Source organism: Macaca fascicularis, chromosome 19 (genome assembly GCF_037993035.2).
Source record: "Macaca fascicularis isolate 582-1 chromosome 19, T2T-MFA8v1.1".
Classification (NCBI taxonomy): domain Eukaryota; kingdom Metazoa; phylum Chordata; class Mammalia; order Primates; family Cercopithecidae; genus Macaca; species Macaca fascicularis.
Window position 1 is genome coordinate 8,818,778 of NC_088393.1, and position 12,589 is coordinate 8,831,366.

A 12,589-nucleotide genomic window follows, 5' to 3' on the forward strand; every position below is an offset into this window, starting at 1 on the left:
CAGACCAAACTACAGTGTGTCATGATTATTCAATCTGCCAATGTAGTAAGAAAAGCAGACACAAAAAATATGCAAACACACTGTGGCACTGGTTGTGCTCCAAGGAAATTTTATTTATGGACCCCTGAAATTTGAATTTTATACAACTTTCTCCTTCCTTCCTTCCTTCCTTCCTTCCTTCCTTCCTTCCTTCCTTCCTTCCTTTCCTTCCTTCCTTCCTTCCTTCCTTCCTTCCTTCCTTCCTTCCTTCCTTCCTTCCTTCCTTCCTTCTTTCCTTCCTTCCTTCCTTCCTTCCTTCCTTCCTTCCTTCCTTCCTTCCTCTTTCTCTCTGTCCTTTTTTTTTTTTTTTTTTGAGTCAGAGTCTCACCCTGTTGCCCAGGCTGGAGTGCAATGGCCTTATCTCGGCTCACCGCAACCTCCACCTCCAAGGTTCAAGTGATTCTCCTGCCTCAGCCTCCCGAGTAGCTGGGACTATAGGCGTGTGCCAGCATGCGCAGCTAATTTTTGTATTTTTGGTAGAGATGGGGTTTCACTATGTCGGCTAGGCTGGTCTCAAACTCCTGACCTTGTGATCTGCCCACCTCGGCCTCCCAAAGTGCTGAGATTACAAGCGTGAGCCACCGTGCCCAGCCTTTTTCTTTTTTTTTTTTAAGACAGGGTCTTGTTCTGTCACCCAGGCTAGAGTGCAGTGGCATAATCACAGCTCACTGCAGCCTCAACTTCCGAGGCTCACGTGATCCTCCTGCCTCAGCTTCCCAAGTAGCTGGGATTACAGGCATGAGTCACCATGCGTGGCTAACTTTTTAATTTTTTGTAGAGACAAGGTCTTGCCAGGTTGCCCAGGTTTGTCTTGAACTCCTGGCCTCAAGCAATCCTCCCACTTCAGCCTCCCAAACTACTGGGATTACCAGTGTGAGCTGCCACGCACCCAGCCTTGAATTTCATATAATTTTCATGTGTCAAAAAATGTTATTCTTCTTTTGTTTTTTTCAACCACCGAAAAAAGTGTAATAAAGTATTCTTAGCTAGCAGGCAAAAATAGGTTGTGGAATATTAGCATGCTAAGAGTGATGTCACCAAAAATAGCAGAGTAGGGAACTCCAGGGCTCCATTCCTCCACAAAAGTAACTATTGAGCTGGCAAAACAGACAAAAATCAACTTTTGCAGAACTCTGGAATCCAGTCAAAAGCTTACAACACCCAGACAAAGAAATGGTGAAGAAAGAAGCTGCTGTACTTTGTAAGGGAGTGTCGTGGCGTTTTTAAGGGCCTGCCTACCATCCCCCACGCCACAGATCCACAGCAGCCATGAACATCTTAAAAGCAGCAAGAGGGAACTGACAGATCATGACAAAAGAGGAGGCAGGGGGCAGAAGCCTTTCTATGAGGCCTTCCCTCCTCGACCCTTGTGAGGCTTGGCAGGGCACGAAGGCAGGGAGAGAGCGGAAGAGCCTGACCCACCCCAAAGAGAGTCCATGCTCACCCTCACAGATGCGGGTGTGCTCACTGAGGTGGTAGCCAGGTGGGCACTCACACTGGAAACTGCCAAAGGTGTTGATGCAGTCACCCCCTTGACACAGCCCTGGCAGCTCTTGGCACTCGTCGATGTCTGTCAGGAAGTAAGGAAGCCATGTTTGGGAGCTAAACTCATGCAGAGGACTTAAGGGGCACCCACGCTAAGCTCTGGGTTTTCCAGGGCCCTCTCGAGGATCCCCAAGAGCTGTCCATGACTGATAGACATTCGAAGGGTCTATCTTGACGGCTGGACACAGACTCTCTTGAGTTAATGTTACCCTAAATTCAACTCCATTCCCTTCATCTGTTAATCCATTCTCCCATCCACCACATAGTTTCCTCTAGATAGAGAACTAGATAGTTTTCTTCCTCTAGATGGAGAATAGATAGTCTTCTCCAACCTCGTCACTCCCTAACAAAAGGATGGATGGGAGGATGGATGAATGGATGGATGAGCGGATAGATGCATGGATATGAAAACAGTGAATGGGTAAATAAGCAAGTGGGTCAATGAATGCGATGATGAGTGAGTGGATAGATAGAAAGATGGATGGGTAGGAAGGTGGATGGATAGGAAGGTGGATGGATAGGAAGGTGGATGGGTAGGAAAGTGGATGGGTAGGAAGGTGGATGGATAGGAATGTGGATGGATAGGAAGGTGGATGGATAGGAAGGTGGATGGGTAGGAAGGTGGATGGGTAGGAAGGTGGATGGGTAGGAAGGTGGATGAGTAGGAAGGTGGATGGGTAGGAAAGTGGATGGGTAGGAAGGTGGATGGATAGGAAGGTGGATGGATAGGAAGGTGGATGGATAGGAAGGTGGATGGGTAGGAAGGTGGATGGGTAGGAAGGTGGGTGGATAGGAAGGTGGATGGATAGGAAGGTGGATGGATAAGAAGGTGGATGGGTAGGAAGGTGGATGGATAGGAAGGTGGATGGGTAGGAAGTTGGATGGATAGGAAGGTAGATGGGTAGGAAGATGGATGGGTAGGAAGGTGAATGGATAGGAAGGTGGATGGATAGGAAGGTGGATGGATAGGTGAGTAGATAGATAAAAGAGTGAATGGGTGGGTGGATGGATAGATGGATGGATGGATGGATGGATGGATGATGGATGGAGGATGGGGGATGAATGGATGAACAGATGGGAGATAGAAGATGGATGGAAGGGTGGATGAATGGAGGGATAGAATGGGTGGATGGGAAATGGGTGGATGGATGAGTGGATGGATGGATGTATTGAGGATGGATGGGTGAATGGGGGATAGATGGATGGGTGAGTAGATGGATAGAAGAATGAGAGATAGGTGGGTGGGAGATGGATGGATGGAAGAGTGGGAAATAGGTTAATGGATGGATGAATGGGGGCTAGCTGAAGGATGGGGATGGATGGATGGGTGAATGGATGCATACAAGGATAGCAGAGGGATGAGTGATGAATGGATGAATGGGTGGATGGAGCACGGTTGGATGGAAGGATGGAGGGATGGATGGAAGGATGGACGAACGGAAGGATGGATGAATGGGTAGATAAAGGATAGTTGGATGGAAGGATGGAAGGAAGGATAGATGAATGGGTAGATGGAGGAGGTTAGATGGGTAGAAGGATGAATGGATGGAAGGATGAGTGGAGGATGGATGAATGGATGGATGGTCGGGTGGAAGGATGGATGGATGGATGGATGGAAGGATGGGTGGATGGAAGGATGAATGGACAGAAAGATTGGGGATGGATGAAAGAATGGGGTACAGATGAAGGAGAGGGGATGAATGGGAAACCAGATGGATGGATAAAAGGATAGGAGAGGGATGAGTGAGGGATGGATGAATGGGTAGATGGAGCATGGTTGAATGGAAGTATGGAAGGAAGAATGGGTGAATGGGTACATGGAAGATGACTGGATGGAAGGATGTATGTATGGATGGATGGATGGAAAAAATGGGCAGAAGGATGGATGGATGGATAGATGGATGAATGGATGGATGGAAGGATGGATGGAAGGATGGATGGATGGATGGATGGATGGATGGATGGATGGATGGATGGACGGAAGGAAGGATGGAAGGAAGGAAGGAAGGATGGATGGATGGATGGATGGATGGATGGATGGATGGATGGATGGATCGATGGATGGATGGATCGATGGATCGATGGATGGATGGAAGGATGGGTGGAAGGATGGGTGGATGGAAGGATAAATGGATGGAAGGATGGAGGATGAATGGAAAGATGGAGAACAAATGAAAAGATCAATATACCAACAAGTGGAAGAAACGGCTGAAAGAACAGATTAAAAAAATTCAACACAAACTAAAAGCATAGTGTGGTCCTGCTGCCCAGCCTCCAGGTGTAAAGATTTGCCCCATCCCAGGACAAAACTGCTCAACTCTGCACTTTGGTGAGATGGGGATGAGAGAAAAGTCAGTCTTTAGGCAGACGGATGGATGGATGGTCTGCCAGGAACTCACCTTCCAGAATGACAGTGATGGGGTTAGGCCGGAAGCCCTCACCACCTGGGCACAGGGTTCTGTACTCAGCTGTAAGGGAAACAGACTCCTGTGAGGTGGAGTATTGGGGCAAAACTTAGGGGAAACAGGGGAGCAACAGCAGGAAGCCTGAAAAGGGCGCAAGAGCGGGCTCCCATCCTTCTACTGTACTAACTACATCCCCATATCTCTTTAGCCTCTTAGGGCCAAGGGACTTCGGCCAGTCCTGGGACTGCGTGTGTGTGTGTGTGTGTGTGCATGTGCGTGTGCATACGTGTGTGTGTGTAAATGTGGATTCCCATTCAACATGTGAGCAGAGTTACATGGTAGTGGCTGGGGGCAGGAAGGAGAGAAGATGATTCCTTCTGATCCAAAACCATATCCTAGTGTAACTGCAAGTTTTCCCCATGCAAGGAAGACCCTGGACATCCACACACGCACACACCTGAATAGGTGGACAGGTACCTCCCTGTTTCACACCTGAGGACTTTGCACATACTGTTCTCACTGCATTGCACATCATTCCCCCTACTCTGCTAGGAAAACTCCTACACATCCTTCAAAACCTCACTCACGCCTCCTCCCCTGGAAAGCCTTCCCCACAGCTTTCTCTTCTCCACAGCTTTCTCCTGAGCTATGGCTATGCCTCAAAGAAAACCCTTAGGACAGCTCTACTCTCATAGTCCTGAAACTTGGTTTAAGAGTGAGGGAGAAGCAGTGTGCAGAGGCTGTGGTTCATCCTTCTCCGAGTCCCCAGCCCCCAGCACATGACACAGAGGAACTCTCAGTGTTTGCTGACTGACTGAGTGATCAAGTGACTACAAACACAGAGAATTTACAGAAAGCAGCCTTGGAGAGAGGCCCAGCCAAGAGTACACTGTATGACCCAGGATGAGCCCCTCTCCTTCCCCAGTTCTTGGTTTTCCTGTCGCCTAAGCCCCACCTCCCCTTAGCAGAGATGACCCCCTAAGCTCCCGGGTCTCGGTGGCTCAGGCCACGGTGCTCAATGGTCCCCACAGGGACTCACTGGTGTTGGCCACTGGGCACAGCTCGCAGGGATTGCCCCAAGCCCGGCCCAGGGAACAACAGCAGGAAGCCCGGGTGACACCAACTCCGATCTCAGCACTGCAGGAAATGCCACCGTCCCCTCGGTCATGCGTCTCCAGGAAACAGTTCCCAGCCCGAGTGTCTGAACAGGCAGAAGGGGATGGTTAGCAGGTGTCAGGGGGAAAGCCGCACGTGTTCGTGTGCATGCATGTGTCTATTTCAATGGGTGACAAGGACAACCGCTCTTGCGGGAGACCAGCAGATGTCCCGTTTGTCAGGAGCAGGTAGATTTGAACACGTGGACATCTGAGTTAACCCGGGGGCAATCCCACCCACCTCTGCTGGCCCCAGAACCCTGATCTGGAGCTGAGCATGGACTCACCCACGCAGCCCACTCCGCTGGGGTTCAGCTCAAAATCCTGGGGGCAGCGGCAGAGGTAGCTGCCGGGGGTGTTAACGCACACGCCGTTGATACAGTTTACTGGGTCTGCACACTCGTTAATGTCTGTGGGGAGGAGGCGCGGTCCTCAGCAGGGAGCCCTGCCTTGGCCCCCCTCCCTCCTGGCTTCATCCTGGGAAGCTGCAGCCCTCACTCAAGGTCAACTTCTGGGCACCAGGGGACAATGTCATGTCCGTCCCTGGGAAGAAACCTAACGGGACAGGAACCTCCAGTCTGCCCTGTCCCCTCCAATCCCATTCCTTCTCCTGCTCTGTTCTGCTTGGCAGAGTTTTGCTCGTTGAACTCTACCTGCCCTGGGTTCCATGCAGTCAACATATGAAAACCATATCTATTTTATTTTTCTTAATTTATTGATGTTTAGAGACAGGGTCTTGCTGTGTTGACCAGGCTGGAGTGCAGTTGCGCAATCACGGCTTACTGCGGCCTCAGACTCCTGGGTTCAAGCAATCCTTCTGCCTCAGCCTTTGGAGTAGCTGGGACTACAGGTGTGCACCACAATGCCCAGCTAATTTTTTATTTTTACTTTTTAGAGATGGGGTCTTGCTATGTTGCTCAGGCTGGTCTCCAACTCCTGGCCTTGAGTGATCCTCCCACCTCAGCCTTCCAAAGTGCTGAGATTATGGGCATGAGCCACCACACCTAGCCAAAACCCATCTATAGAAAATACTTTCAAACCATGGGTTAGCACATTCCAATCTGTAGGCCAAATCCGGTCTACCACCTATGTGTGTCAATAAAGTTTTATTGGTACAGGGGCCACATTCATTCATTTACATATTGCCTGTGGCTGCTTTTGAGCTACAATGGCAGAGTTGAATCATTATGACAGAGACTGACTGTGTGGCCTGCAAAGCCAAAAATATTTACTATCTGCCCATTTCTAAAACACACAGAGGTGGGAGACCCTTTTGGCAGCTAGGGTGGAGAGGCCACTTCAATCACTGAACTTATTCAGCTGGGGAACAGGCACGGGAAATGATGGGGACATCAGGCAAGGTGCTCCCTACCCCCCCACAAGACTCCAAGGGAGGATGCTTGAGAAGAGATCTGAGGGCAGTGAGGGAGCGAGCCATGTCCCCTGCCCCAGCTCCTGCTCTCTCCTCCCTCCTTCCAGCCCAGATGACCTCACACCTGTGCAGTTGCCACCCCCTCGGTCCAGTTCGTAGCCACCATCGCAGATGCAGCGGAACATTCCAGGCAGGTTCTCACAGCTCCCAAATGCACAGAGGTTCCCTTGCGCACACTCGTCCACATCTGCGGGGACCCTGGGTCAGCCTGCCCCACCCAGAGTCTGCGGCAGGGACCCACCCACTCTGTCTTCTGCCCTGCCGGGCCCGGCCTCACCCTGGCAGGCCCGGTGGTCCTCAGTGGGGTCAAAGCCCATCTCACATTCGCAGCGGTACCCGCCGGGCGCATTGAGGCACTGCCCGTTATCACAGAGGTCCACGTTCTCGGCACATTCGTCTCTGTCTGAGGGGTCCCAAGATTCGGAGGACTGGAGACTGGTGGACCCGGACCCATGCAGGGTGGGTGGGAGGGAGGCCCCAGTCACTGGAACACTTCGCTGTCAGCCAGAGTCCCAGGCAAGTAGCCCTGGGGACTCCGTCTCTGACTCAGGGTGGGAGGCAAGTGACCAAAGAAGGGTCAGGGAGGGGAGAGGTGGTCTGGACTCTTGGACCCCAGAGAGGGTACCCAGTCACTCCGGATCCAGGGAGGAGAGCAGCCAGGAAGGAAGTGTCTCATGCACTTAGGGGTTCAAGGGAGCCGTGGGCAGGCAGTAGCACCCCCTGGGCCGAGGACACAGCCTCTCCAGCACCCATGGAGCGATGAGTGAGTCAGAAGGAGTCAGGAGGTTGAGTGACCATGGCGGCCACCGTGAATTCAGCCCCCGTGGCTGTCCCTCTAGGGCCCCTGCCCTCCCACCCCCTAATCTCACCTTCGCAGGAGAAGCCATCCCCGGTAAAGCCCTGGCGGCAGGTGCAGCGGTAGGAGCCAGGGACATTGAGACAGTCACCTTTTGGGCTGCACCGGTGCTCCTGGGAGACGCATTCATCCAGGTCTGCAGGAGACGGAGCCCAGGCCCCCCACCCCATGGCGTGTGCATTGTGGGGGGCAGAAGGGAGAAAGACTCTTCAATCCTCCAACCCTGACTGCCCCCCTGCAGACACCCCCACACCCCACCCTCCCACTGCCTTGCCCCTCACCTACCTCTTCTGCTTTGCCCCGATTTCCTGCCCCCAGGTACTCACCATGACATTCGAAGCCATGCCCCTCCCAGCCTGGCAGGCACCTACAGCTGAAACTCCCTGGGATGTTGAGACAGGAGGCATGACTGTCACAGTTGTGTCCTCCAACCTCGCATTCATCCACATCTAAAGGGAGAGGAGGCACAACGCCGAGACCCAGTCACAGAAGGAAAGACTCGATGCAATAGCAGCTGAACGGGCGGGGACTCTTCCTCTCTAGGGGAGAGCTGGTCCAGAAAGCCTCCTCCCCTCCACTGGGGGAGCTTCCATCTTTACCCAGAGCCCGAGAGGAAAACCCCCAAACCTAACAGACATGACTCTCAGCAGCCCTCAGAAATGGTCTGAAATAGCAGCATGAAAGACTTGGGGTAGATATTAAGAGTGACTGTCCAGCCAGGCACGGTGGCTCACGCCTGTAATCCCAGCACTTTGGGAGGCTGAGGCAGGCAGATCATGAGGTCAGGAGATCAAGACCATCTTGGCTAACACGGTGAAACCCTGTCTCTACCAAAAATACAAAAATTAGCTGTGCGTGGTGGTGGGTGCCTGTAGTCCCAGCTACTCAGGAGGCTGAGGCATAAGAATGGTGTGAACCCAGAAGGCAGAGCTTGCAGTGGGCAGAGATCGCACCACTGCACTCCAGCCTGGGCAACAGAGGGAGACTCCGTCTCAAAACAAACAAATGAAACAAAAACAAACAAACAAAAAAACAAGTGACTGTCCGGATGAACACGCCCCCTTTCCAAGCCAGGATTTCCCTGTCCACCAGCATTTCCAATCCAGAGTCAATTCTGCCTCACCCTTATGATCTCTGCCGCGTTAAATCTGGGTGAGCTACTGTTACTAAACATTTGTTTACCACACTCCTGTTCTCGCTGACATAAATCATGTTTTAAAAGACAATTTTGGATCCACATCAACAACCTCTAAGAAGTCATGAGCTTGATGCTATGTTGTGTAACATTTGTTTCTAATACACATTAAAATAACCATCTAACTGGAGTCGATAGAATTGTGTCCCCTTAAAAGGTATGTTCAAGTCCTAAACCCTGAAACCCGTGAATGTGACCTTATTTGGAAACAGGGTCTTCGTAGATGTAACTAAGTTAAGATGAGGTCATCCGGATTAAGGTAGGCTCCGGTCCAGTGACTGGTGTTCTTCTAAGACCAGTGACTGGCTGTGTAGCCAGATGCAATGACTTACATCTGTAATCCCAGCTACTCGGGAGGCCAAGGTGGGAGGATCACTTGAGGCAAAGAGTTTGAGACCAGGTTGGGCAACGTAGTGAGAACCTGTTTCTACAAAAACACCTTTCATTCCCCCCCTCGAGGCATGGTTTCACTCTGTCACCCCAGCTGGAGTGCCGTGCAGTGGTGCAATCTAGCTCACTGCTGCCTGGATCTCCTGGTCTTAAAGCAATCCTCCAGCCTCAGCCTTCTGAGTAGCTAAGACTACAGGTGAGCGCCAGCATGCCTGGCTAATTTTTTAAATTTTTGTCTCAAACTCCTGAGCTCAAGAATCCTTCCACCTCCACCTCCCAAAGTGCTGGCATTACAGAAATGAGTCACCATGCCTGATCAACAAAAACTTTTTAAAAAATTAGCCCGGCATGGTGGCATGCACCTGTAGTCCCAGATACTCGGGAGGCTGAGGCTGGGAGGATTGCTTGAACCCAGGAATTTAAGGCTATGAACCAGTTCATGAGCTATGATCACACCACTGCACTATAGCCTGGGCGACACAGCCAGACCTTATCTTTACAAATTAGATACTATTGGGTGCAGTGACTCGTAATCCCAACAAATTGGGAGGTCGAGGCAAGAGGATTACTTGAGTCCAGGAGTTCAAGACCAACCCGAGTGACATAGTAAAACACTATCTCTACCAAAAAAAAAAAAAAATTAGCTGAGTGTGATGGCACGTGTGGGAGACTGAGACGGGAAGATCACCTGAGCCCGGAGAGGTGGAGGCTGCAGTGAGCTATGATTGCATCACTGCACTCCAGCCTGGGAGATAGAGTGGGACACTATCTCAAAATAAATAAATAAATAATGTAAAAAATGAAAAAATTTAAAAAACAGATACACAGAGAGAAGAAGGCCTTGTGAAGATGGAGACAGAAACTTGAATGACACGTCTACAAGCTGAGGAACACCAAGGAGGCATGGAACAGGTTCTCCCTCTGAGCCCCCAAGAAGGTACTAACCCTGCAGACACCTTGATTTCAGACTTCTGGTTTCCAGAACTATGATTCTAGAAGGAGAATACATTCCTTTTTAATTAAAAAACAAGTTTTGGTTTTTCTTTTTGAGATGGAGTTTTGCTCTGTGGCCCAAGCTGGAGTGCAGTGGTATGATCTCGGCTCACTACAACCTCTGCCTCCCAGATTCAAGCGATTCTCCTGCCTCAGCCTCCCGAGTAGCTGGGATTACAGGCATGCGCCACCACGCCCAGCTAATTTTGTGTTTTTAGTAGAGACGGGGTTTCACCATGTTGGCCAGGCCGGTCTCAAACTCCTGACCTCAGGTGATCCACCCACCTCAGCCTCCCAAAGTGCTGGGATTACAGGTGTGAGCCACCCTGCCCAGACTAATTTTTAAAATTTTTAATGGAGATGGGGTTGTTGTCTCTATTAATGTTGCCATATGGCCATGTTGTGATGTATCCATGTCACCCAGGCTGGTCTCGAACCCACAGGCTCAAGCAATCCTCCCGCCTTAGCCTCCCAAAGTGCTGGGATTACAAGTGTGAGCCACCGTGCCAGGTGGAGAATCAATTTACTTTTTTTCTTTTTTTTTTTTTTTTTTTTTGAGACGGAGTCTCGCTGTGTGGCCCAGGCTAGAGTGCAGTGGCCCGATCTCGGCTCACTGCAAGCTCCACCTCCCGGGTTCGCCATTCTCCCGCCTCAGCCTCCGAGTAGCTGGGACTACAGGCGCCCGCCACCACGCCCGGCTAGTTTTTTGTATTTTTTTAGTAGAGACGGGGTTTCACCATGTTAGCCAGGATGGTCTCGATCTCCTGACCTCGTGATCCACCCGCCTCGGCCTCCCAAAGTGCTGGGATTACAGGCTTGAGCCACCGCGCCCGGCCACTTTTTTTCTTTTGAGATGGGGTCTCACTCTGTTGCCCAGGCTGGAGTGCAGTGGTGCTATCTCGGCTCACTGCCACCTCTGCCTCCCGGGTTCAAACGATTCTCCTGCCTCAGCCTCCCAAGCAGCTGGGATTACCATGCCTGGCTAATTTTTGTATTTTTAGTAAAGATGGGGTTTCACCATGTTGACCAGGCTGGTCTTGAACTCCTGACCTCAGGTGATCTGCCCACCGCAGCCTCCCAAAGTGCTAGGATTACAGGCATGAGCCACCGCGCCCGACCCAGAGAATCAATTTCTTTTTTTTTTTTTTTTTTTTTTGAGGCGGAGTCTCGCTCTGTCGCCCAGGCTGGAGTGCAGTGGCGCGATCTCGGCTCACTGCAAGCTCCGCCTCCCGGGTTCCCGCCATTCTCCTGCCTCAGCCTCCCGAGTAGCTGGGACTACAGGCGCCCGCCACTACGCCCGGCTAATTTTTTTGTATTTTCAGTAGAGACGGGGTTTCACCGTGTTAGCCAGGATGGTCTCGATCTCCTGACCTCGTGATCCGCCCGTCTCGGCCTCCCAAAGTGCTGGGATTACAGGCGTGAGCCACCGCGCCCGGCCTCTGCTCTTGCTTTAACACAAGAAGCCATCCGTGGAAATCTATGAGCATGAACTCTGGCTGTGCTCGGCATGAATCGCATGATTCCCAAAAGGGCCCAGGGAGTCTTCTCTGCCTGCACCGCTGACCGCCGGCTCACCAGAGCAGCCCGTGGCCCCCTTCCTGACCATGTAGCCCAGCTGACAGTGGCAGACAAAGGAACCCTTCGTGTTCTCGCAGTCCCCGTGGAGGCAGATGTGAGGGTTCAGGTCGCACTCATCCACATCTGTTGGGGAAGAAAGCATGAGGTCTGAGGACTGGGTGCAGGGGTGACGGGAGAGGAAGTGGGTGAGGGTGGGAGGGAGAGCCCCAGCATTCCTGACTGTCCCGCCACACGCGTCCTCTCTGCTAGGACTCGCTTTCTTTTCTCCAGGGGCGGGGAGCTCCCTCTGCATCCACTACTGGGTAATCGGGAATGTTCTGTGAGCCTTTCGCAGTGCACATTCCAAAGAACACACCAGGAATGTGCTTCCAAAAGTATTTTATGGTCAAATACATTTAGAGAAGGCTGAGATCCACAAAGCTAACCAGGGTTTCCTCCTGCAGGACTTTTCAGAGCCTTTATGCCAACGTGCACAGTGGATCTGCAACAGGGGCATGGAGTAGAACGCATTCCCTAAATGCATTTGTTCACAAGGCCCATCGCTGAGACTTGTTTGCTCTCTGAGACTCCTATAAACTGGAACACTCTAAGCTCTTTAAGCTTCACTCGGTTTCTTGGCCGGGAGTTACATTGTTACTTCCTGGAACTTCCACAGGCAGGCCTCAGCTTTGTCCTGATGGGGCACCCAGCACACAACAGGACAACCTGTAGCTGGGTGAGGATAGCAATCGCCACCTTACAGAACACAGCTCTGAGTCTGTTTCCCGCCTTGTCCACTGTCCTCTGCCAGAAACCCCTTTGTCTTTGGTAATCGTAACGCACAGACCTTGAACAGGACACGATCCTCCGATAGGTGTAGCATATGTCATATTAAACAAACGCCATTTAAAAGAGCAAGGTTTGGGGAATTCTGCTTCTGTTCCATAAATGGGATCTCATGGGCTTTGGGAAGCAGACTTGGGATACGGGGGATGCTTAAGTGGAAAACCAAGTGCTGTTACA

At 51.4% G+C, this 12,589-nt stretch overlaps 1 protein-coding gene across 14 annotated transcripts in view; it reads right to left on the reverse strand.

Moving 5' to 3' along the window:
• FBN3 (fibrillin 3) overlaps positions 1-12,589 on the reverse strand; it is an 89,150-nt gene that overhangs the window by 41,245 nt on the left and 35,316 nt on the right. For 13 of the 14 annotated variants that reach the window (XM_065536394.1, XM_065536389.1, XM_065536385.1 and 10 more), the window contains 9 exons: positions 11,585-11,710; positions 7,758-7,880; positions 7,445-7,567; positions 6,853-6,978; positions 6,640-6,762; positions 5,431-5,553; positions 5,029-5,190; positions 3,984-4,052; positions 1,484-1,609 (listed from right to left, as the gene is read on the reverse strand). In XM_065536394.1, the coding sequence (XP_065392466.1) occupies positions 1,484-1,609; positions 3,984-4,052; positions 5,029-5,190; positions 5,431-5,553; positions 6,640-6,762; positions 6,853-6,978; positions 7,445-7,567; positions 7,758-7,880; positions 11,585-11,710 (1,101 nt within the window). The remainder of the gene's footprint in view (positions 1-1,483; positions 1,610-3,983; positions 4,053-5,028; positions 5,191-5,430; positions 5,554-6,639; positions 6,763-6,852; positions 6,979-7,444; positions 7,568-7,757; positions 7,881-11,584; positions 11,711-12,589) is intronic. The other variant, XM_065536387.1, reaches the window with a different exon arrangement.